The following is a 25,901-nucleotide window of genomic DNA, read 5'->3' as shown; positions in this document are numbered from 1 at the left end:
ATTGATGTGAGAGCATAACTATTGGCTGTCTCCTGCATGTCCCCCATCAGAGATTGAGCCCACAACCCGGGCATGTGCCCTGACCCCAAATTGAGCCGGCAACCTTGTGGTGCACAGAACAATGCCCAACCAACTGAGCCACACCGACCAGGGCTGTACCACAGTTTTTTTATCCACTCATCTACTGATGGGCAATTGGGCTGCTTCCAAATCTTAGCTATTGTAAATAATGTTGTAGTGAACATGGTGCATATATTCTTTTCAATTAGTGTTTCAGGTTTCTTCAGATAATTCCCAGAAGTGTTATTGTTGAATCATAAGGCAGTTCCATTTTTAATTTTTTGAGATAACTTCATACTGTTTTCCATAGTGGCCCCACTAATCTGCAGTCCCACTAACAGTGCACGAGGGCTCCCTTTTCTCCACATCCTTGCTGACACTTGTTTGTTGATTTATTGATGATAGCCATTCTGACAGGTGTTTATGGATTTGTCTTAAGACTCCTGCTCAGGTTCGGCTGGTGTGGCACCAAAATGTCACTGGCTCGATTCCCAGTCAGGACACATGCCCAAGTTTTGGGCCTGATCCCTAGTGGGGGGCATGCAGAAGGTGGACAATCGATGTTTCTCTCTCTCTCCCTCTCACTTCCTCTCTCTCTAAAATCAATAAAGGTAAAAAAAATTGAAAAAAAAAAAAAAAGACTCCTGCTTAGGCAGGTGCTGAGGTCATGGAGTTGAATAGCAGCTAGACTTGTCTGTCCTGATCAGATTGTTTTCTTTCATTATTATTTTATCGCCAGAGGCTTAGAGTTAAATTTGAGTGAATCAGCTGTGTGTACAGTGTGGTTTTATTTGGCAGATGCTCAGTAAATATTTGTGGAATGAATAAGAAAGACAAACAGGAGATGTGGTGTGGGCAGGTCTAGCGAAGGTGTCTTTGACTTTCTTTGGGGAGTTGGCCATTGGAGAGTGTGTTGGTTAGTTATGGCCACATAAGCAACCCCAAACAATAGCCATTTTATTGTTTCTTGTGATTCTACTAGGTTGACTGAGCTCAGCTGGACAGTTCTCCTGTTTGTCTTGCTTGGGACCTCTCATGCAGTGGCAACCACAGCTGGAATGTTTAATACATCTGTTCTTGTATATGTGGCTTCTTGGCAGGGACACTAAGAGCGCTGGGCCTCTACTTCTATGTGGCCTCTGAAGCTCAAGGCTCCTAAAAGCACAAGTGCGGAAGCTGACAACTCCCCACGGAACTTCCAGAGCAGGCCTAGATGCCAGGGGGAAGGGATCCAGAAGGGGTGCAACACTGTCACTGTGGCCTTCTTTGGGCTGAGCTGACACTGAGTTTCTCCCATGTTTCCTAGATCCTGGAAGACCTGCAGGAGTCTGTAGCCTGCTATCACCCCCAGGAGGTGTCAGCGCAACTTGCCCGCTTTTGTGAGCAATGCAAGCAGCACAAGGCCTGCCGCTTTCTGGCAGCTCAAAAGGGCGCCTACCCCATTCTCTTCACTGCCTGGAAGCTGGCTGTAGCGTGTGACAAGGGACTCCTGCTCCAGGCCTTCAACGCCCTGTCAGCACTGATTGATGGCCAACCCGACCTCCTAGACACTGAGGGCCTGAAGCTGCTGGTGGCCACTCTGGCCCAGAATGCCGATACAGCTGATCTGATTTGCTCTGGGATCCGCTGCATACGCCATGCCTGCCTGAAACATGAGCAGAATCGGCAGAGTCTGGTGAAGGCTGGTGTGCTGCCCCTATTAACTGCTGCCATTGCCCAGCATAACCACTGTGCTGACATGGTCAGGGAGGCTTGTTGGGCCCTCCGTATCATGACTTTTGATGACGACATTCGTGTGCCCTTTGGCCATGCCCACAACCATGCCAAGATGATTGTGCAGGAGAACAGAGGTTTGAAGGTGATCATCGAGGCTGCCAAAGGTAGGAGCAGGTGTGTCAAGAGTTAGTGTCAGGGCTTATGATTACTTCAGGCATGGCTGGCTCCTGGCTCCACTTTGCTCTCTTAGCTTCATCCCACTTCCATGGCAACCCTTGTGGAACAGTATCCTTACTCCTAGTTGCTCCAGGAGAACCAGTGTTAATTGGCCAAGACCAAGTCCTGTGGACATGTCTAAAGTCATTTGGGGAGGAGGCTTGGCTCTGTCCAACCAGACAGAGTGGAGGAGAGCTCCCCAAAAGGAAAAACAAGGGTATTTTCCAAAGATAGGGGGAGTATTGCTTGGCATTCACCATGGCCGGTCCCAGGTAGCAGTTTACACTTTGGTTTACACTTTGTCACAAATTTTTGTGCATGTATGTGTTCCTAACTCCAGGGTAACCACAGTGAGCCAGCCATGGGAAGTTGCAGTGCTGACATTCAGATCCCAAAGCACCAGCACCCCATCTGCTGCCCCCTCCAAAAAAGGCCTAACGGGTCTGGTGCACTGAATGTGCTCGAAGAATGAGTTCTCTTTTCTTACCTGCTGTGGCTCTGGCTCCACGATCAGGCCTATGGGCAGGACTCTGGCCCTGTCTGCCAGAGAGATGGGCCTACCTCAGTCTTCCCTTCGTACACCTGCAGAGAGTAGAAATAGCTCCTGATCATCTTGGAAGTCAGGCTGCGTTGTTGAGGGGTCATTTGCATCTTTCTTGTTTATTTATTTACAGGGGCTCATTTCAGTCAGGGGTCTACTAGTGAGACACAACCAGTAAGATATGTAGGTATATAGTTATTGCAAGGAGTTGACTCCTGTGGTTATGGGGCTTTCAAGTCTAAAATCTGTGGGTCAAGACCTAACACCACAGTTCATAGGGGTACTTCTTCCTCCTCAGTTTCCTTTGTAAGGCCTTCAGTAGTTTTCCTTGTAAGGGGGAGGACCTGGATGGCCCACCAAGACCATCCAAGTCACCATCCAGGTCCTCCTCTTTATTTAAAGTCAGATGGATGTCCTGACGAACTGACTATCACATTAACTCTGCATAAATTATGGCTCTCCACCCTCCACTCAGGAGAGGCCTTGGTGCAGTCTCTCCTCCCTGTGCCTCTGAACTTGCTCCTCAAATCTGTGTTCATTTCTGCCATGTCAACTCTATCCATGTGTCTCTATGGTTTCTGGGTTTCCTGTTGTACTTAGAAAGGTCATTCCCACCCCCCAAATTATAAAAATAGTCCCGGGTGTTTTATTATAGCACTGTTATGGTTTTCTTTTTTTAGGTGATACCATCAGTTGGTCTGGAATTTATCTGGGGCACCGCTAAGAGGTGGGGGAGCAAGACAACCAGTGTCTTCCTCAGAAGCCAGCAGGGGGCGCTGCACATCCAGACAGCTGGTCGAGTTCACTGGGGTACTCCTGGTTTAGGCAGCCACCCTGCCAGGCAGGATTCAAACCAGGACTGCTGGCTCTGAGCTATGGCTGGTCCTCTGCCCCCTCCTCACCCATATAGTTCCTCTCCCTCCCTCTCTGCAGCATTCCCTGACAACCCCAGTGTCCTGAGTGAGCTCTGCAGCACTTTGTCCCGTCTGGCCGTTCGCAACGAGTTCTGCCAGGAGGTTGTAGACCTTGGGGGCCTTGGAGTCTTGGTGGCCCTGTTGGCCAACTGCAGCGACCACCAGGTGGGCATCCAGAGCTGTCTTAGGGTGTGAATTCCCCTTGCCTGGGTTTCAATTTGACATTTTTCTTCATGCCTGGGGATGGCTACAGCCTCTCAGGAAACTCTGTCCCTTTGGGCCCCTGCCAGCCACCCAAGCCTGAGTCAGGACACACCTGGCCTGTCTGCTGATCCAAGAACCAAAATATAATACCTACTTCTCATAGACCCATAGGTGGGAACTAAAGTTTGAGGGCAGACAAATCCATCCACCCTTTCTTACTGTCCTTTAGCACTTTGATATTTTCTACCAGGAGTAGGAGGAACAGGAGTGGGGGTCACCAGGGCTGACCTAGACCTCGGCTTAGCTGTGTGATGCTTGAGTGAGGCCCACCCCTCGCTTCCTGAGCTTCCCTATCTGTATAACAGGGCAGGGGCCCCTACCCATCATTCATTCATGTAACAGTCACTTATCAACCCCTCTCCACATGCCCAGCCTAGGGCCAGGGATCCTGGCTGCTGGCAGCAATGATCTTGCTATCCCTGACCCCCACCAGTAACAGCAGCCAGTCAGGTCAGTCAGTGTCCACCCTGAGTCTGCAGCCAAGGCCAGGGAAACCTGTTTTTCTGATTGCTGACCTAAGCCCCCTTTGTGTGTGTGTGGAGTGGGTAGGGGGGGTGTCAAGGTCATCGGAACCACGGGGTCCAGCTCCCCTGCCTTCTCTATACAGTGAGTAGTAACACTGCTGTTACATAATGCCTTTGCACCCCAGGGCAGTCCCAGCTCTTGTTCAGACTGCTGAACAGCCCCAGACCTTCCCTTGAGACCCCCTCCCACAATACAGCAACCTATCAGTTGGTGCCTGGTGCAGGGGGAGGAGGGCTGGCTGCACTAGGACGTGACCCCTTTGTGCCCTCCATATAGGACCTTGTGAAGCAGGTTCTAAGCGCCCTGCGGGCCATTGCAGGCAATGATGATGTGAAGGATGCCATTGTCCGTGCAGGTGGGATAGAGTCCATTGTGGCTGCCATGACCCAGCACCTGGCCAGCCCCCAGGTACCACCAGGGGACACATGAAGTGGGGCAGTGAGTCTGGAATTCCACCTCAGTCACTATATCTGCATGATGCTCTTTCCGTTTCCTCAAGTGGAGGAGAGGGAGGGGTGGGGGCAAGGGGTGGGACCAGGCAAGGTGAGGGTGGAGGAGGGCCTGGTGAGTGAGAGTCAGGGCAAGCAGAGTTGGTGGGGGGACAGAGAGCTTTGTCACCCTGATACTTTTCTTGTTATTGCTGGTCTAGTACACAACCTAGACTGACAGTGATCTGTCCAGGTGAGGTCTTGGGGTACTCACCTGGGAAGCTGGTGATAGTGGGGGTCTGTTTGCCTGGTCTCAGCCATCCCTGTGACCCACTCTGCAGGTATGTGAGCAGAGCTGTGCAGCCCTGTGCGTCCTGGCCCTGCGCAAGCCAGAAAACAGCCGAGTTATTGTGGAGGGCGGTGGGGCTTTGGCTGCACTGGAGGCGATGAAGGCACACCCGAAGGAGGCCAGTGTGCAGGTGGGTATGGGGAAGTAGGAGAGGCAGGAGCCCAGCATGCAGGTGGGGAGCCAGATGGAGGCCCTCACTGTCCCTGTCCCCATCCCCGTTATGGCCCAATCCTGTTGGGTTCTAATTCCTTCCTAGTTCCTGTAGTCCTGCAGCTACATGCCATCCTGCAGAGTATATTGTCCCTGTTCTTCTTATTCTTTCTGCATTTGATCTTTCCTTACAGGCCCTTTTTTATGAATCTGGGGAGGAAGAATGCATGGGGGAGAGCAGATGAACTCTGCTGGGATTTTGGGTGGTTCTGCCTTCCTTGGCCTGCTGCCCAGCCTCCCTGGGGAGTCTTTTTTTATTTTAATCCTCACCCAAGGACATTTTTCCATTTTTTTGTTCAGATAGAGAGGGAGGGAGAGAGAGAGAGAGAAACATCAACGTGAAAGGGACACATCGAATGGTTGCCACCCGCATGACCCAACCAGGGCCGGGGACAAACTGCGACCGAGGTACGTGCCCTTAGCGGGAACCGAACCCCAGTCTCTCTGGACTGTAGGCTGATGCTTTAACCGCTGAACCAAACGAGCCAGGGCATCTCTGGGGAGTCTTAAGGGCTGAACTATAGGCAGAGCCATGCACACACCCTGGCCTGAAACTCACGCACCACCTCCTAGCACTGGGTCCTCCTCATGATCCTTAGACACACTAGGCTATGGTCCCTATGGGGCCTTTGCTCTCCTAGCCCTCCCAGGACACTGTGCCCTTGGCTGGCTTATTACTTGTCCTTTCCTGACCACCCTGGCTAGGATCCCCCACACTGTACCTGCTCCTCATCCACTCTCCCACTGGTGGTGGAAACCTTGTTGGAGTGCTTCTAGGTACCCATACATGGCAGATACTCAGGGTACAAATGTTAACAGAAGGAGTACCAGTGTAGTTGATAGATGGCCCTGTGCATACACCCTCTTCTCTGTCTTGCTGCCCTCCTCCTCTGGGGCCCCTGCCAGACTCTGAGACTGAGGAGCCATACCTGAAGGATCAGCCCCACCTGCTGAACCTTTGGCCAGTCTGAGCTTGTGTCCTTACCTGGGAAATGGGGAATTAACCCTACCTCCAGGGCTGCTGAGAGGATGAAGTGAAGGGATGCATCTGGCCTGATGAGTCATAGCATAGCACCCACCAAATGCTGACTGTGGTCATCACTGACCCATTGTGTTATGAGGATAACCCTAGGGTCAGAGTGGATCCCACCTCAGGACCTCACACACCAGCCTATAGCCTTCACCTTCTGCTCTCCCTTCCAGAAACAGGCCTGCATGCTGATTCGAAACCTAGTGGCCCGCAGCCAGGCCTTCTCACAGCTCATCCTGGACCTGGGGGCCGAAGCACTCATTGTGCAGGCCCGTGTTGCCCATCGAGACTGCGAAGATGTGGCCAAGGCAGCCCTGCGAGACCTGGGGTGCCGTGTAGAGCTTCGAGAACTATGGACTGGACAGAAGGGCAACCTGGCACCATGACCCAGCTTCAGTCTAGGCTGTGACTCTGGGCAAGTCATGTGACTCAGTAAATGTGGAGATCCATGTCCTGCCACTCTGCCCATCCCCCGCCCCAAGATTCCTCCCCCCAACTCAGTAAGAGGCGTTTTTCTGGTAGGTGCCAGGTACAACCTGAGGGGTGGGAAGGGAGCACTGGTAAGGCATCTATACTGGGTCCTGTGCTCCTATCACCAGCCAACAGCGTTGGTACGGCCCCTCTTGCCTAGCCCCGCCAGCCCTTTCCTACCAGAAGGGCCTTCTCAGCATTTCTTGGAGTGAAGGGCTACCTGAAATTTGGCAGCTACTGGTCAGTCTCAGAATGGGGCAGGTGTCCTGCTCCTGCCTCTTCAAGTCCATTGTTGTCTTGCTCCTGTTTTTCTGAACTGTAAATGGGTCAAAGATATGTTGCTCTCCTGGCCAGAGGGCAGGGACTGAGGCTGGTCCGTATCCAGGGCCCCAGGCCAGCCATTGCTTCCTCGTAATAAAAGACCATTGCTTGCCCTGGCCAGTGTGGCTCAATTGGATGAGCGTTGTCCCATGCACCAAAAGGTCAGTGGTTCGATTCTCAATTCCCAACTGGGGTTGCAGGCTTGATCCCCAGTAGGGGCATGCAAGAGGCAGCTGGTCCATGTTTCTTTCCTCCATGATGTTTCATTCTCTTTCCCTCTCCCTTTCTCTCTTTCTCTAAAACCAATAATAAAAATATATATTAAAAAAAACAAAAGGACCAGCCTAGCTGGTGTGGCTCAGTGGATTGAGCATCATCTAATGGACTGAGAGGTCCCCGATCGAATTCCCAGTGAGAGCACATGCCTGGGTTGCTGGCTCTATCCCCTGTAGGGAGCAAGCAGGAGGCAACCAATCGATATTTTTCTCTCACATCGATGTTTCTATCTCTCTCCCTTCCTCTCTAAAAAAATAAATAAAAACATTAAAAAAAAAAAAAGACCATTGGTTGAAGGATGGAGGGATCTATTCCATGGTGCTGAGAGTGGGGGCTGTGGGCTTCAGCCAGTGGTCCCAGAGAGGGGTGGACATTTGGGCAGGCCATAGGGTTGCTGAGGAAAGCAGAGAGGTTTTGAGAATAGCCTGGGATATAGGATCCGATGTTGGCCTCAGCCAGGCAGACTGCTGGGGCCATGGTTGGCATGAGCTTGGGGTCTTCAGGTACCTAGGTTGCTGCTTCTGAGCATACATCTCCTTGGAGAGCTGGGGAGCTCAGCATCCAACCCCCACTCAGCTATGTGGCCTTCAGTAAGTGATGTAACCTCTCTGAGCTTCTGTTTAATCCTCCATAAAACGGAGTAGGGGGGAGGGATAGAGAGCCCTTCCTCAGTGTTGGAACAGAGCTGGGACATGGGAGGTCCCTGGTTGTCTTAGCTTCACCTTGGTCACCCCAGGAGGACATCTTGCACTCCCTCTCCTGACCACATTGAGGTCCTTGCTGGGTGGCTTAGGTAGCCCACTTTCTCTCTCTCAACCTGTTTCCCCACCTGTACACTGTTGCTACCCTGATTCCCATTCTACCCCCAAGTGTTCTTGGGTCCCCAGACAGCTGTGCTTGGCAAACCCCAGCTTTCTCTCTAGTCACACTTAGGGGGCATGTTGTGGTCACCTGGCAGCTCATGCATTCCACATGGCCCAGTCAGGGTCAGAGGAACCTCAGACCCCTTAGTGGGCTCCAGGCACTGTGCCTGGCCCCTCCAGCCTGCACCTAAGAGCCCCTCTCCCCTCTCCGAGTCCCCACCCTTCTACTGGTCATTCACTTCCCCTAGCCTGTGAAGGACCCCAATTCCACTCTTGACATCAGCTTAAGCCTTAAGCCCTTTTCCCAGAAGGCTTCTGGTTTCCATGGACATTGACTGATACAAATAGCTGTGGGCACATCACCCTATCCCCACCCACCTTTCTGTGTTGCTCAAGTCTCCCCTGCCCTCAGCTGGGCAGGACCAGCCAGCTCAGTGGGGCTGTCATGACCCTCTGCCCCAGTCACCCTTCCCTGACCCTCGTCACCAGGGACTTGGCCAGGGTATAGAAGGATACCCTGCCTACTCTAGGCTGCCCTGACTTTGACTCCTGGGTCAGCCAAATGTGTGACTTTGGGATGGTTCTGTTGTTACTGGCAAGGCAATGAGACCTCAGTTCTTGTCTTCTTGAAGGAACGATTTCAGTTAAGAGACAGTGCAGCAAAGCAAGCAAGAATTTATTGGTCATAGCAAAGCACACTTAGGACAGTGAAACAAGGAAGGGTTTAGAAAAAGCAATAGAAGAGCTGAGGCCGAGCTGCATTGGTTCACTTAGAAGTCAGAGAAAGGGGGGCCTTGGAGACAGGTTCAGGGGGTTAGCCACTGCCCACTGCTCCCCTGGTTGCAAGTCTTGTGGGGTCCCTTAGAGTTTAGGACACACGTGCCTGTGGGGAAAGGAGAGCAGGTGTGCTCTAGGGACGGAGAGATCCTGCTGGGACCTTTGCATTGAGGGTATTTATCTCTCACAGGTGAGAATCTTCGGGAGGTCTCTGAGGAGGGTCTCAGTAGAATATTCATCAGCTTTCCAGGTGTACACTTTCAGAGTCATGGTGTCCACTGATTGGTCGGCTCCAGGGCAGGGGTCATTAGTCAGTGCAGCTGGTCTTGAGGCAGCCATTGTGTCACTTGTCTGGTTTTGGTGCTTTTCTTGAGCTGCCCCAACTCTGCTCTTAATCTACCCATGGCTGCCCATTGCTCTCCCCATAAAACCAAACTGTACTCCAGGCAGGCCCTGCCTACTTCCCACCCTCATCTTCCCCATGCTCTCCTTTAATCATGGTTTCAGCCACACCAGCCTCCCTACCTCAGGTCTTTGCACATGCTGTGTCCTCTGTTTGGAGCACCCTTCCCTCTGCCTTTCCCCAATGCCACAGTCCTGTCACCCCTTGTGCTATGCTTCTGACCTCTGACACCATCTGAGTTCCCCTTGTTTGTATACTTTCCTGTTTGTCTGCTCCCCACTCCATGTGGGTAGGCTCCTGTCTTCCCTGCTCTGCCGCAGCTTCCTGTAAACATTTCTGAACATATATTTGAATAAATGAATAAGTATATAGGGTGGTTGGAGAGAAGGCCTCCCCGCCAAGGTCCACCTCTGGGCTTTTGGCCAGTATTCCTACAGCTGCAGGCTTCTTCAGGGATGGGTGGTTCCCATTTATCAGTTCTTCCCACTTTAGCCTGAGAAAATGGGCATCTTCAGTGGGTGCACTCAGGGCCTGTTTGGATGTCATCAGGTTGGGTATCCCATGCCCAGCTGAAGACCCCACATCTCACAGAAGTTGGCCATGCCTGGGTTCTAGTCACTGCTCTGCCACCTCAGGTTAGCCTTGGCCTCCTCACCTGAAAATGGGCTAAGTGTATGTCACTGCACTAGGCTTTGGCTCCCAGCAAGGCCTGGCTGGGGGTGTGCCCGGCACAGCACCCTTCTAAGGAGTGTTCCCCAACCTTGTTGATGACATAAAAATGTGGGCTGATGGGGACACTACTGCAAGGGAGGTGCCAGCACATTTAGGCTGTGCCTCTGTTGCTGGTTGCTCTTGGATGAGTGGCCAGGATTCTCAGTCTCTGGCAGAGAATGCCTTGAGACTAGTCAGGCTTGGCTATAGTCACTGTTGTGTCCATCCAGCCAGGGAAGGGCCTGGGCTCCTGGGTTGCCAACACATGTCTGAGATGCAAAGCCTGTGAACCCCATTTACAGATGAGAAATAGACTCACCAGCATTTGAGGAGCCATAGCAGGATAAGAACCCAGGTTGGCCTGCCTCTGCCCCCTCCTCTGCTTGCCAATATTGCTAACCTGACCTTGGGCAAATGGCTCTCTGATCTTGGTTGATTAAGTCCTGTCACTGTGCCTGGGCCTGGCTCATTGCTATTGTGTGAGATGATTCCTGGGATCCCCGAGTAGAGGAAACGAGGAGGCAAAGAGGCAGTATCCTGCCCAGGGCCAGCAGTTCAGTTCAGAAGAGCTAGGATCCTGGGCACCCTGGCCAGGCATAACTAAGGTGCCCATGATGGGGGTATCAGTTGCTGATTCCAAGGGGCTTTGCCTGACATTGCTGAAAGGCTACAGGAAGGTTGGCTGGCGCCAGCCTGCTGACAAACAAACAGAAGCCAGAGCCCAGCCAGTGTTTCTGGCACCATCAGGAGAAGCAGCTGGCTGCTACACTGCTGCCCAACCCTTGCCTCAGTTGGCACTGTCCCTGGGGGTACCACGGGACTTTCCAGGAGCTTGCTGCTTCCCTCTCAGGGCCTGGCAGGTGGGTGCTGTGAGTGGGGACTCCTTCAGCATTAATATCTCCCTCTTCGGGTGGCAGTTCACACCCACAGTTGGTCTATATCCACATTCCATAAAGTGCTGTTTATAAAAAGGGAAACAGAGGCCCCAAGAACAATTTGTCCATCACAGATGCTCAGTGAGTGCTCGCTGCAGACCAACACAGTTGTGAGTTTTGCTTCCATTCAATTCATTAATGCTGCCATCAACCCTAGGAGGTAGTTGGAGAAACTGAGGCAGGGAGTTTGAGTCACTTGCTGAAGGTCCTATGGCCAGCAAGTCATAAAGAGCAAGGATTCAAACCCAGTCCCACACCCTTCCAGCAAGGAACACTTGCCACATGAAGCTAGGTTTTCTCATCTGCAAAGTGTCACCCCATCTGGAAGTTATGTGATGACATGGTGTTTGGAAAGTACCAGGCCTGGAAAGGACCTGACACTTAAGTAGGTGTTCGGCAGACTCTGGTTCCTCCTTTTCTCTGGAGGGCAGAATGGAGACCAAAGCCTTGAAGGTTCAGGGAAGCAAACTACAGCTAGGAAGTATGGGAGAGGAGGCAGGAATATCATGGGAATATTAGTAGTCATAATGTAGCCTTGGGCTAGTGACTTCCATAGTATGAGCCCGTCATTTCCTCCAAGAGGGCCCTTTGAGACATCATGATTAAGCACTTACCAGGGGTCAGTAATGCCCTGAAATGTGAGCCCTTATAGGCTTAGCTCAGCCCTGCTCCCTCCCAGGACTCCTTGGTTCTGAACTGGATCTCCACCAACCCCAGCCTGAAACTGGACTAATAAGAGACACTATCTGAGAACATTTGTAACCTTTTGTGTCCTGGAGATTAAGGGAGTCAGAGAACAGGTGAGCTCAGGGGAGGTACCAGTGACAGCAGAGCACTGGATGTTCATTTGCAAAGAATTCCATGAACCACACCTCACCGAGAAGCTGAGGCTCACAGGCCTGATGTAACCTGCTGTGGGTCAAAGGCATTTACCAGAAGATCAAGGCAAGGGATGGGATATACATTCTCCAGGTGTAGAAATTGTCCCATGAGGAAAAAGGCTCAAAGTGCCCAAGGTCGTGGGTCAGTGGCTGAACAGGAATTGGAACCTGAGTCTCTCCAGCCTTATCCCCTTGGAAAAAGAAGACTGCGTTAGATTCACTCCCGGATTCAGCCACTGAAGTGCTTTGTGATGTTGGATAAGGAGCTTGAACTCTGGGCTCTGATTTCTATAAAAGGGGGTCAATGGTCGCTTTGAACTCATGGGATTGTGGTTAAGATTAACAAAAGGTTTATGAGGGATGAGGCCGGACTGGGATGACCTTGGATCGCGGGATAGACAGCTTGAACTCGGAGTCAAACCCTTCCAGAAAAATCACAAAGCGTGTGAGTAGGATTCCACCTCTTTCCATGTCTTCACACCAACCCGGCTGCAGAGGGCGAGCCTTAGTGAACTCTAGCGAGTTTGCCCTCTCCCGGTCGTTTGCAGGGGAATAATGGGGAGTGATTATCCACGAGTCCTTTGGCTGCGATGGCCCCAGTCCACTCTACGCAGCCTCAGGGGGCCTCATGCGGAGCGTCCGAGGGCACCTCTGGCCGCCATGCTCTGGGCCTAACTGTACCTTACACACTCGAGCACCGCCCGTGGCGCACCGCCCACGGCCCTTGCGGCTGACCTCTGGACCTACCCTTCGACTTCGCAGCCAATCCTCGTCGCCCTACAGGCTACTCCCTCTGTTCCACTCGCGTTAGTCGCTTCAGCCACTGTTCTTGTTCCCCGGCTATTGGTCGTCAGGGCTGCCTGTCTTCTGTCTTCTGCCAGTGCTCCAATTCTCGCCCGCCTCCCGGCCCTCACCTCCCAGCACCTCGCGCTGGGCGGGACCACTCCAGATATCCAGAGTCTCTCCCAATAGCCCCGCCTCCATTCCCTCAGCGATTGGCTTTAGGGGTGGCTCGTCGTCTTCATACCAACCAATCATTGTCGCTTCCATCACTGATTGGTTATTGTGCGGCCAATTGGAGCGCGTCATGGACCCCTCCCGCGGCGCGCGCTAGTGGGGTACGCGAGGCGGGGCAGTGGTGGCTAGAGGTGGCGGCAGCGGCGGCGGTGACGGCGACGCGTCCCAGCCGGTGAGCGGGCGCGGGGGGCGCGCGAGCAGCGCGGGGGCTGCGCAGGCGTCGGGGGCGAGTGCCCCTCGAACCGAGTCAGGGCGAGGCATGGCTCAGTCCTGGGTCCTGGGGGCGGGGGCGGACGAGGCAGGGCATGACAGCAGTGTCGCGGGGGCAGGGAGAGGACAAAGCCCCTCACCCTGCGTCTGGTGTTTCTTGGGGGCACCCATAGCCGGATATGAGCCCCTTGCCGTCAGCCCACGCACACCTGGCACCGAGTCCATTCTCGTTGAGCACCCCCACCCCATACACCTGAGACTGGCTGCCTAGCTGACATCCTCCGGGGCCGCGCCCCCAGGCACCCAGCATAGTAAGGTGTACACCCCTACACGCCTGTGACCCTATGTCCCCACTTCCGGTCCCACTCATACACCTAACACCGCGCCGCCACTCATGAACATCCCTTACATCTCCTGAGACTTACCGTCTTGATGATACCGCCCACCCGGAGCTGTCTTCTACACCCAGCCCCGCCTCCACAACTGTGTTTGTACTCCCACAGCAACACCTGAGCCTATGACCACAAACTCACGTCCCTCCACCAACGTCTGGGCCTATTGGTTTTGCTGACATCCAAGTCTGTACCTCTCTCGCTGCCCTTCGTTTCAGCAACTTGGGTCAAAGCCCTCAGGTCCTTCCCCCACCCCAGCACCACCACCTGTCCTGTGCCCCTAGCAACATTCCAGTCACTTCACACCCCCAGTCAGTGCACCTGCTGGTACTTTATTCTCTATGCACCTGTGTTTGTGCACCTCTATAATCCTCAACACCGCCCCCCCCTCCCAGATCCTCCAACATTCCAAACTTCGTTCTCTCAGGATCACTGCACACACACAGGTGAAAAAAGCTCACTCAGAAACTGTCTTTCCATTTATGATGGTCTATAAAGTGATTTCTGGGTTTAGAGTAATCCTATCTCAGACAAAGCCATAATTATCTCCATTTTAATTTTTTTTTTTTTTTGTAATCCTCACGAGGACATTTTCCCATTTTTGTTCAGGTAGAGTGGGAGGAGGAGAGAGGAAGAGAGAGAGAGAAACATCGATGTGAAAGGGACACATCGAGTGGCTGCCTCCCGCACGACCCCAACCAGGGCCAGGGACAAACTGCAACTGAGGTACGTGCCCTTAGCAAGAACTGAACCCAGGTCTCTCTGGACCACAGGCCGACGCTCTAACCACTGAGCAAAACTGGCCAGGGCTCTATTTTAATTTTAATTTAACAAACCTCAAGCGACTTAATTGAGGCAGAGCCCACCCCTTCCTCAGCATTACTGATCATTCTTGGTGGACCTCTCCTATTTTTGCCCTCTCCTATTTTGTTGTGTTTATGTCTGAAGGGTTGGCAGAGGAGGAGACCCCCACCCTCCCTGCATCTGTTCTTCAGGCATCATCACTTTGACTGGGTCCAGAAAGACTGAGCTGGGAAGGGTAGCCCCTGGTCACTACTGGAGAAGGAGTCTCCCAGCCCTGGGGTGGGGATGGGGTGCTGGGGGAGTGGGACCTCAATTCCTATGGTCCTGCCTCTGTCAAGGTCACGTGGAAGGGAGTTGCAGGACCTCTGGCCCCCACTCTTGCAGACTGAGGCCTGTCACTGACCTGAGGGAGCTCCTTAGACTTTTGAATGGGATGAACCCAGAGTAAGCAAACACTTTAGAGTGAGGGAGCTAATGTTACAGACACTTACAGCTAAACTGCAAAACGAACCTCGTGTGGTGCTGGGGATAATGATTTTTCTGGAACTTTTCAATCCTGGGAGTATGATTTGCCTGTGTGCAGCACAGAAGGAGACCAGTGGCTTTGTTGTAAAAAAAAAAAAAAAAAAAAAGGTGCTCGCCCTGGCCGGTTTGGCTCAGCGGTTAGAGCGTCGGCCTGCGGTCCTGAGAGACCCGGGTTCGGTTCCCGCTAAGGGCACATACCTCGGTTGCAGTTTGCCCCCGGCCCTGGTCGGTCGTGCGGGTGGCAGCCACTCGATGTGTTCCTTTCACATCGATGTTTCTCTCTCTCTCTCTGTTCCCCTCTCTCCCTCCCACTCTACTTGAACAAAAAAAAATGGGAAAATGTCCTCGGGTGAGGATAAAAAAAAAAAAAAAGTGCTCTTTCCTGTGAGGCTTACAGAGTGCCTCTTACATGACCACTCCCCCACCCCATCTCTCCCTGCAGAGATGTTGCTAGAATGTTCTAAATGTTCTAGAGGGTCATATCACTTTCAGTTTCTATGGAAACGGAAGCCATTGGGGTTTTCTGTCCAATAAAATGTATGTGTATCTATGTATATATATGTAGATATTATACACTGATACACATATACACACATTTAATTTTTTATTGATTTCAGAAAGGGAAGAAGAGAGAGAGAGAGAGAGATCAATATGAGAGAAACGCATTGATTGGTTCCCTCCCAATTGTACCCCAACTGGGGATTGAGCCTGCAACCCAGGCATGTGCCTGACCTGGAACCAAACTCGGACCTTCTGGTGCACTGGAGAATGCTCCAGCCAACTGAGCCACATCAGCCAGAGCCATATATATATACACATTTTATATATACATATGTACCTACACACATATATACATATACAAATATATATATAAATATAAACTGATGTGGTAATTGATGTACACGGTAAAAAACAAACAAAAAAAAAACACTTATAAAAAGCATACAGGCCCTGGCTGGTTTGGCTCAGCGCTTGGAGCATTGGCCTGCAGTACGGAGAGACCCGGGTTCGGTTCCCGCTAAGGGCACGTACCTAGGTTGCAGTTTGTCCCCTGCCCTGGTTGAGTCGTGTGGGTGGCAACCACTCAATGTGTCCCTTTCACGTCGATGTTTCTTTCTCTCTCTCTCTCTCTCTCTCCCCCTCCTACTCTATCTGAACAAAATACATCGAAAAATGTCCTCGAGTGAGGATAAAAAAAAAAAAAAAAGCATACAGTAAAATAGGCAGATCTTCCCATACCTGTACCCCATCCCCTTTCAGAGGCACCGTGGTTAAATTCTTCTGTTTCCTTCCAGAGATAGTCTATGCTTGGAGGACAGGGGAGGAAGGGGGCAGTATATCCCCTGCCCCTTTTAAACCACTGGTAAATTTGCATCAGATTTTATCAAATGGGTATATTGATTTTATTAAATATGTTTTTATTGATTTTTTAGAGAGAGAGAGGAAGGGAGAGACAGAGAGAAACATCAATCGGCTGTCTCCTGCACTCTGCCTACTGGGGTATTGAACCCACAACCCGGGCATGTGCCCTGGCCGGAAATTGAACAGGGACCTCTCAGTCCATGGAACGACTCTCAATCCACTGAGCCACACGGGCCAGGTTGATTTTATACAGTCTCTTACTAAGTAGTCACTTATATTTTCTTTTACAAACCAAAGTGCACTGAACAGATAGAATCATGCATGAGCAAATATGTAGTGAATGTGTGTGGCCCAGGCACTCTGAAACCTCCCTGACTTCTTGGAGCTTACATTCAATGCAGCAGCTTCCTAGAAGTGGCCAGGCCAAAGGACATGTCCATTAAAATGGTTACTGTTCCTGCAGAGAGGTTCTGCAGTCAGTAGTCTCTCAGCTGTGAAGTTGGAATGCCTGTGTTATCCTCCAGCAGCCAGTATGTTGTGTTTTTTTTTTTAAGTATTCTGGTCGCTCTAATCTGATAGGTAAAAAAACAGCCCAGGAGATCCTTTTGAATGTTGCTTCCCTGCTTTCTGTTCATCTCTTAGGGATTCTGGCCCATGTGGTGGTAATTAAACGTTATATTTCTGTTTAATTAGACTAAAATTCAATCCAAGAAATATCTGAGTTCCTCCTCAACATAGCTCTGAAGGAAACCTTGGGCTTGATGGGGCATTACCCGGAGTCCCAGGAGGGCACATCCTGAGATGTGGGACACAAGGTACCTTGACAAACGTGAGGTACCCTAACAAGAACAATTGGCTGGAATAACTGTTTAGCTGTTGCTAATTTTTTTTTCCCCACTTGGAAGCAGCAAAAGAATGAAGATGTCAGATGAGATTGAGAGAAGTCAGATGTTAAATCTATTTGGGAAGCTGTCTCAGGATTCAGTTGTTGGCGATTTCCCATTATAGGCACCAGGTGGAGGATGTCATCAGACGGAGGTCAGGCCTTTTCCCACATGCCACCCCATATTTTGTTCTTTTCTATTTTGGCAGTTAGATATTAGAGGAATACTGAGATGATCAGAGATATTGGCTTCTTTGAGTTTTGTTAGGGCTTGTTTGGGTTTTATTGCTTAACAAAAAGTATATAGTGTGCACATGAAAAGAACCAAGGTAGAAGGAATAATGAAACACTCAGTGTAAGAATTAGAGTGAGCCCCCACTTTCTGAAGCCCCTCCCTGGTTACTGTGGGGGTTTCTTTGTTTGTTTTGTTAATCCTCACCTGACGATATTTTTTCCATTGATTTGTAGAGAGAGTGGAAGGGAGGGAGGAAGGTAGAGAGAGGGAAAGGGAGGGGGAGAGAGAGAAAGAGACATCGATGTGAGCGAGACACATAGATTAGTTGCCTTCTGCATGCACCTCGATGGGGGCCAGGGATCGAAACAGCAACCCAGTTAAGTGCCCTTGACCAGGAATCGAATCCACAACCCTTTGGTGCTTGGCTAGTGCTCTAACCATGGAGCCATACTGGCCAGGGCTCACTGTGCTATTTTTAAAATACACTTGTCAACATTTGTTTTCTTCACTGTGTACCTTTTGCTGCAGCTGAGTGCTGGGATTCTAGAGTCTCAACGAAGTTCCCCGGAAGCCAAGTTTTCTGCTGAAGCTCTGCCAACACAGAGCCCTTGAAGTCCAGAGAGGGGAGCAGTGACCTCAGGGCCAGGGACAGGTCATTACCCAAGAGATGGGCCAGCACTAGGAGGTTTGGTCTCAGGCTCTGCCATGTTAGTTTCTGGGGTAGCTGTAACAAACTAGGTGGCTTAAAGCTACAGAAATTTATTGTCATAGTTGTGGAGGCTAGAAGGCCAAAGTCAAGGTATTGGCAGGAGTGCTAAACTGAATGTTTGTGTCTTCCCTTAAAATTCATCCTATGTTGAAACCTAATCCTCAATTTGATGGTATCAGAGGGTGGGACCTTTTGGGAGGTGATTAGGTCATGAGGGTGGAGCACTCCCAAATGGGATTAGTGGCCTTATAAAAGAGCCCCCAGAGCCCTAGCTGGTTTGGCAGTTAGAGCGTTGGCCCATGGATCAAAGGGTCGCAGGTTTGATTTCTGGTCAGGAGCACATACCTAGAAATTTGCAGGTTGCAGATTTGATCCCTGACCCTGGTAGGGGTTGCGCAGGAGGCAGTCAATTGATGTGTCTCTCTTACATCGTTTCTCCCCCCGCCCCCCTTCCTTTGTCCCTCCTTTCCACTCTATCTAAAAATCAATAGAAAATATCCTCAGGTGAGGATTAAAATGATAATAAAAATTTAAAAATAATAAAAGAGACCCCAGAGATCACCCTAGACCCTTCCCCATGCAAGAACTCAGTGAGAAGATAGCCACTGAGTATCAAAGCCTTGATTTTGGACTTTTAGCCTCTAGAGCTATGAGAAATACATTTCTTTTGTTGTTTATAAACCACCCCATGTGTGCTATTCTGTTACATAAGCCCAAACAGACTGAGACAGCAGGGTTGGTTCCTACCGAGGGCCATCCTAGCTTCTATTGGCTGCTGGCAACCCTTGGGTTATTTGGCTTGCAGCCCCATCACCTTGATCTCTGCCTCCATCTCCACAGGCCTTCTTCCATGTGTGTTTGTGTATTCTAAGGATACCCGTCATTGGATATAGGGCCCACCCTAAATCCAGGATGATCTCATTTCAATATCCTTAACTAATTACATCTGCAAAGACTCTATTTCCAAATAAGATCACCTTCTAAAGTTCTGGGTGGATATGAACTTTGAGGACCCAATTTAACCCCTACAGCTGTGAAGCCAGCATGCCCATCAAGACGTTATTCAAGGAAGTGCTTGTCCAACTGCCTCTGCTGTTTCCAGCAAGACGAGGCCAGTAGGGTCATAGTGTATTTCCTAGCCCTCCATATGGCCCATGTGGGCAGCCCCTGTGGACTCCCTTGATCATCCACCTCCCTTCCCTCAGGTGGAGGCGTCTGCTTAGAGCTAGTAAGGACCCTGAGAAGTGAAAGTGTGTGTGTCTCAGTTTTGCTCTTTGCCACCCTTTGGCAAGTGCTTACTGGGCTGAGAGCTTGGTCCTAGGTCTTCCCAGTTTTATAGAAGGGAGACCAAGACTCGAGTAGGCCTTTGCCCAGAGACACACAAGGAGAATATGGGGGAGCCCAGACAGATATAGGTTGGTCTGAATCCAAACAAGTAGCTGTAGTGCCATGCTTTCAGTTGCTGTTGGACACAGATGTTTGTAAACCCTCCCGGAATGCTGCCATCAGTATGGCCTCCAGGAGTGGAATAAACTCAAAGCCTCATTCAACAATCTAAATATTGTGTGCCGGGGACAGGTGCAAAGGAGGCAGAAACACTGGGGCTCAGAAGGGAAGGGTATGTGGATGTGTATCAGACCCTTACCAAGGGCACTGTATTGGTTAGTCCTGATCAGAGGCTGGGGTACTAATTCAGGAGTCCAGGAAGGTTCCCCAAGATCTGAAGCCATTAAGGAGTTTGTTCGATGGCAAAGTGTTATGAGCTGAGGGAACGAATGAACCTGGACATGTGGGACCCAAAAGAAGGCTGAGGGGTTGGGAAGCCCAAGAGGGTCTTGAGAGGGACCTGGTCTGTGGTGCTGGTGAGAGATGCAGGAAAGCCAGCGGAGAAAGATGCTCACATTCAGAGTGCTGTGGGCTGACATGGTCAGCAAACCTGGGGCTCATAGCCTCTGATAGTCTGTGCCTTCCCAGCCGTGAGATGGGTACCTGGACTGGAGACAAGGCTTGAGAAGGATTTCAAGGCTTCTGTGATTAAATGTGCCCTGCAGATGTCACAGTTGGCTCTGTGCCTTTGCCATGGGATGAATCGGAAAAGTGATTGTGTATGTTTCAATTAAGTCTTCATTACAGCCACACTGACCCAAGAACCACTAGCTCTTCAGTATTTGTTAGCGCAGCTGTCTCCTCATCATCATGTCTAAAGGGCTGGTTCCTGGGCCTCACTCTGGTGATTCTGACTTAAGTCTGGGATAGGGACTCTGGAGTCTTGCATAGGTATCCCCAGAGATTCTGGGACAGGCACTTCTGGAAACACCTGGCAGAATAGTTCAGAGCTGGGGGAATATGGGAGACCCTCCCTCTCCCCTGTTGTTTTCAGATCCCTATGGCTTTGAGAGGAGAGGGGACAGAGTGGCACTTCTGGCTTGCAGCACTGTGGGAAGTTGCTACCTACTGCTGGTCAGGCGTCAGCCAGTGGCTGGCCTATCCTCAGTCTCACAAGGGGGTGCATAAGAACCAGGCCTTGAAGAATGAGCAGGTTTGGGGGCTTCTCATGGCCCCTTTCCTGAAGCACACTGTAAAAGGTGTGAGCTTTTTTAGATACTAACTACAGAAAAAAACCCACATTCTCTTGGCACTGCTCAATTGGTGCCGGGGCTGATATGAACTGCTACAGAGGCAAAGGAGGAATCTGTTGCAGGGGACGAGATGAGCTTTATACAGAGATCAGGGCAGTCATTAATCTCTTTCTTCTTTATGGTCCCTCCAAGTTTTCCAAGGCCATCATTAACCCCTTATCTTATGTCTCCTCTGGATTTCAGTCCCAGAGTTTTTTTTAGAAAACTGCTCAGGTGTTTACGTGCAGGAATAACTGGTCAGAATAGAGTTTTAATTTTGTTAAAACATTATTAACCATTTCACACTGGCCAGAGCCAAATGATGGCCAGCCCTGAATGTCAGTCGGAGATTGTATTGCTGTTATGCTGGGTAGTGAGGATGATGTGGTCGAGTGCTTGATGGGAAACTGGCGCTTTCTAAATGACCACCTTTTGATGGGCAGCAGGGCAGTGCTATCCAAGTTTGTTCAACAATTTGGGGAGATGAACCTGGAGGAGGGAGTGGGGTGGCTGGATTCCAGAGACCGGTGTTTGGCTAAATGGTGGGAGCTGGAAGATTGGGTGGTGGTAGGTGGACTCCCTTTCAGCTCCGTCTGACTCCTTATTAGGTAGAACAGTACTTACCAATACCTGGGACCCACTTGAGCAGCACCAGCCTGGGAAGATAGTGACAGATGGGGAAACTGAGGTCCAGGGAGGTTTAATCCAAAGTCACATGCTGAACCCCGTCTTCTCACAACACCAGCGTGGTGTGGCAAGAAGCCTGTATGGGCTCCTGCTTGGGGAATGAGGCAGAGATTGAGGAGACAGGATGATAGGCAGCAAAACCACCTGTCTACAGGTATATGCTTCTGCCTCCTTGCTAGACATGAACACTGAGCATGACCTAGGCCCCAGCCTAGCAGGGGAGGCAAATGAAAAGCGGGCCCTCTCAGCACAACAGGGAACCGGAGTGTTCAGTGAAGGACAGAACAGCTAACTTTGGGGAGGTGAGGTTGGGATGTTTAGGATGTTTAGGTGAGACTGAGAGAGTGCAAAGGAGTTTGCCAGGCATGAAAGGAGTGCAGCCAAAGCAGAACTTGGCATGTCCAGGGAATTAATTCACTCATCCAGCAAATAATTAAGTAGGTGTGAGTGCTGGGCTCTATGTGGTGAGAACGCAAGGCTTTTGGGTTTTGGACATTACACAAATGTACCCTTCTAGTACCATTGAATGCCTCACTTGTTTTAAGTTACTCCAGATGTGGTTGGCAACAGGTGTAGCAGCACTGCAAGGACCAAGGACAATGATTAACCATAGAATGTTCTGGATCTTTCTGTATGTAGATGCCTGTGTATCTGACCTGTAGAAACTATGGCACAGGGTTGCAGTGACCAGAGTTTGTGTGAAAAGCATACACAGAAGCGAATGCAGTCGGGAGAAACATACAGCTGCTGGCTGGGTTGGGGTTAACAGGGAGCAGCTGTTATGTAGGATGCTTCAGCTCTGCTAGGTGAAAGTTAATGCCTATTAACTGGAAAAAGGAAAGGCCTTTATCAACAGGCAGATAGGATGTTAATTGGTTTTCGTTTACCAAGACATTATGGTATCTGTTCTGTAGCTGCTTGTAAACTCCATCAACCGAGAAATTGCTCCTGTTTGTGCAAATATGTCCCACAGGGTGTAGCACACTGTCGTGCAGTGCTCCCGCCACACACTGGCATGAACAGTAGCCCTGGCAGGAAGCTTCTATGGGAGTTGGGCATGAATATGTGTACACATGTGTGCTTGTGTGCATCTACATGTGTGTATTACAACAACTGTGCACAAGGACTGGCTGCAACATGGGGCTCACAAGCTGGGCTTCCTAAGATCCTGTGACCCCAGGTTCACAGTTTCTAGACAGCTCTGTTCAGTCAGTTATATCACCGAAGTGGTCACCTACTCCACCCCACTTAACTTTGTTTTTTTGTTTGACAAATGGAAAGATTGCCAGAACAGAAAATGCTATGTGAAAAGATGAATGTTTATTCACTGGGGCTGGTCTGGGAATGCCACCCACTTGTGGCAGGCGGGGTGGAGGTGGGGGGTTTGAACCCAATGCACCTGGTCCCTGGTTCTTACCTTACTACTGGGGGAGACAAACCTGAATCCCAGTTCATGGTACTTGTCAAAGGTGCCTCTGGAGAGTGTGCTGACGCTGGGTCCACTGAGGCCACAGGACCTGTGTCTGTGGTTGTAAATGTAGCCCAGGGCTGGAGGAGGATAAGGGAAATATACAGGTCAGGGATCTGGAAGGTGCAGGGAATGGAAACCCATCCCGAACTGGCTGAATAGGAAAGAGGGCTTCGTGGGCTCCAGGGCTCCAGGGTTCTTCCCACATATTGAGTTCCTGGGCACCCCTAGTCTGCAGACATTGACTCTCTCCTCCTGGCCTTGGCTCTGTGTCACTGCCCTCAGGCTGACCTACTTCCCCTCCCTGGGAAAAGAGGACTTCCCTGGCCCAGGGGCCCCCTCAAAAATCTCTTTGGATCCAGCACCCTGAACCCAGGAATATGAGCTCATGGCTTGGCCAGGGTCTCCCAGGTTACCATGGAGTCAAGGGAAGGGTAAGCCCCTCTTCTCCAAGGTGACAGAGGGTGGAAGGGGTGGCTGCCCAGGGTGCTGTCTCCAAGAAGGGGGCTGGACATGCACTATAAATGTGGCCCACCTTCCAGCTTAAATGCTCTCCAGACTTTTAGTCTTTGCCAAAATCATTAGCACGTGTTCTCCACAGGTGAAGAGGAAGGTGAGTGATAGCCAGTGAGGCACATTGTCTCCCTAGTACCATTAGAGTTTCCTGAGAGTTAGGAACACAGCACTCAGGGTTAGTGGGCCTTGGAGAGGCTGGGCAGCAGGTCTGGGTGGGTTTTTTTTTGTTGTTTTTTTTTTTTACTGTTTAAAATTTTCTTTTTTAAAAATATGTTTTTGTTGATTTGAGAGAGAGAGGAAGGAGAGGCAGAGAGAGAGAGAGAAACATCTATGTGAGAGAGAAATATTGATTGTTTGCCTCCTGTACATACCCCCACTGGGTATCAAACCCAAAACCTGAATATTTGTCCTGACTGGGAATCAAACTGGCTACCAACTGAGCCACACTGGCCAGGGCCCCGAGACTTTTCATCTTGCAAAACTGAAACTCTGTTCCCATTAAACCTAACTCCCCATCCCCATCCCCTAGCCTTTGACACCCACCCTTCTACTTTCTTTTTTCCAAACTATAAGAGCAAATTTATTTAGAAAGTCACAGAGATAGAAGAAATGGGTGCAGGAGACAAGTTACAGAGACGAAAGAAGTACCCTTGGAGCTTCAACTTTCTGCCCCTATGAGTCTGACTACTCTAGGGACCTCATATAAGTGGAATCATACAGTATTGTCCTTTTGTGACTGGTTTATTTCACTGAGCACAACATCCTCAAGGTTCACCCATGTTGTAGCAGGTGTCAGAGCTTCACTCCTTTTTAAGGCTTTCTACTGTGTGGATGGACCACATTGTGTTACTGTGTGTAGATATCACTTAGATGGGGTCATTTGACATACAGTCTTTTGTCTGGCTTCCTGGACTCAGAGTGATGTTTTCAAGGTTCATCTGCATTGCAGCATGAATCAGTGCTTCATTCCTTGTATTATGGTTGAGTAATATTCCACTGTATGGATGAACCACATTTTGTTTATCTGTTTACCCATTGATGGACATTTGTGCAGTTTCCACCTTTTGGCGATTATGACTCGTGCTGCTATGAACCTGGTGTACAGGGATTTGTTAGAAGACTTGTCTTCAATTTTGGCGTGTGCCCAGGAGCAGAATTGCTGAGTCATGTGGTAACTCCACATTCAATTAGTTGAGGAACCTGCTGACTGAATTGCACTGTGGCCGCCCTATCTGCATTCCCTGTGTATGAGGACTCTGGGTTCTTTAAGCAGGTGTAGGAAGACCTAGGCAGCATGAGTTAAGAGAATGTGGTCCTGTGTTTGGCACCCTCACTCCAGATGGTGCCACAAGGTCCTCAGGAGCTGGTGAAGGGCAGAGCCAACCTTGACCCTGTGATTCTGCCTCCACAATTGTGCAAGGAGACACTTCCTTGACGTGTGAATAGGAGGAAGTCAGGGTGTGGCCTTCCACACTGGACCCATGAGGAACCACATGGATGACCATTCTCACCTGCCTGTCAGGGGCTGATGAAGCAGGAGTGATTGGGAGAGGGTAGCACACCTGGACAGGACCCACATGGGTGGCTTTTAGAGTTTTGTTTTGTTTTTTAATCTTCACCCGAGGATATTTTTTTATTGATTTTCAGATAGAGTGGTTGGGAGGGAGAAAGGGGGGAGAGAGAGAGAGAGAGAGAGAGAGAGAGAGAGAAAGAAACAGAGAGAAACAGATGTGAGAGAGACACATTGATTGGTTGCCTCCTGCATGACCCCAGCCAAGGCTGGGGATCAAACCACACCAAGGCACATGCCCTTGACCAGAATTGAACCCACAACTCTTTGGTTCATGGGCCAACGCTCTAACCACTAAGCAAAACTGGCCAGGGCTAGAGTTTTATTTTTAAGTAAACTTAGGTGCTTTTTTTTTTTTTTTTTTTTTTATCCTCCCCCGAGGATATTTTTCCATTTTTTGTACAGATAGAGTGGGAGGGAGAGAGAGGAAGGGAGAGAGAGAGAGAAACATCGACGTGAAGGGACACATCGAGTGGCTGCCACCCGCACGACCAACCAGGGCCGGGGACAAACTGCAAACCGAAGTACGTGCCCTTAGCGGGAACCGAACCCGGGTCTCTCCGGACCGCAGGCCGACGCTCTAACCGCTGAGCCAAACTGGCCAGGGCTAGAGTTTTATTTTTAAGTAAACTTAGGTGCTTTGTATGTTTTGCTCTCATACCCTCCTTGGTGGTGTGATGGGACCAGGTGGTACCAGAAGTTCTGGCAACCACTTCTCATTTGGGAAGCTTAGAGTGGGGTAGGGGTGGACAAAGACCTCTCGTCCCTTACAGGGCCATGAATGAGAATGCTTTTGAGGATGAGGCCCTCACTCAGGGACCTCCTGTCCCACATTGGTGCCACCTGAGCCTCCTCCTCCTGGAAAACAGCCACACTACTCCCAGGTCTCAGACAGAGAGCTTGGACAGACTCCTGAGCCCCTCCATAAGACCTTACCCTCTCACTTGAGTGACCCCATGGTTGTCCTCTCTGGGCCTTCCTGTTTCACTGTACCCCTCCCCCACTGAAGCCCAG

General features: G+C 50.5%; 2 protein-coding genes across 6 annotated transcripts in view; both read left to right on the top strand.

Annotated features, from left to right (window-relative positions):
• The window catches only part of ARMC6 (armadillo repeat containing 6), a 39,515-nt gene extending 32,219 nt beyond the window's left edge, over positions 1–7,296 (top strand). For 3 of the 4 annotated variants that reach the window (XM_036241103.1, XM_036241101.1, XM_036241100.1), the window contains 5 exons: positions 1,367–1,940; positions 3,467–3,612; positions 4,513–4,644; positions 5,006–5,143; positions 6,427–7,296. In XM_036241103.1, coding sequence (XP_036096996.1) covers positions 1,367–1,940; positions 3,467–3,612; positions 4,513–4,644; positions 5,006–5,143; positions 6,427–6,639 — 1,203 coding nt within the window. In that variant the 3' untranslated portion in view covers positions 6,640–7,296. The remainder of the gene's footprint in view (positions 1–1,366; positions 1,941–3,466; positions 3,613–4,512; positions 4,645–5,005; positions 5,144–6,426) is intronic. The other variant, XM_036241102.1, reaches the window with a different exon arrangement.
• Positions 7,297–13,028: 5,732 nt separating this feature from the next.
• Positions 13,029–25,901, top strand: part of SLC25A42 (solute carrier family 25 member 42) — a 37,696-nt gene continuing 24,823 nt past the window's right edge. The window contains exon 1 of one of the 2 annotated variants that reach the window (XM_036241105.1): positions 13,029–13,080. The gene's annotated coding sequence lies outside the window, so the exon portion shown is untranslated. The remainder of the gene's footprint in view (positions 13,081–25,901) is intronic. The other variant, XM_036241104.1, reaches the window with a different exon arrangement.

Source organism: Molossus molossus, unplaced genomic scaffold (assembly GCF_014108415.1).
Source record: "Molossus molossus isolate mMolMol1 unplaced genomic scaffold, mMolMol1.p scaffold_m16_p_4, whole genome shotgun sequence".
NCBI classification, from domain to species: Eukaryota; Metazoa; Chordata; class Mammalia; order Chiroptera; family Molossidae; genus Molossus; species Molossus molossus.
This window is presented reverse-complemented; position numbering and strand designations above follow the sequence as displayed.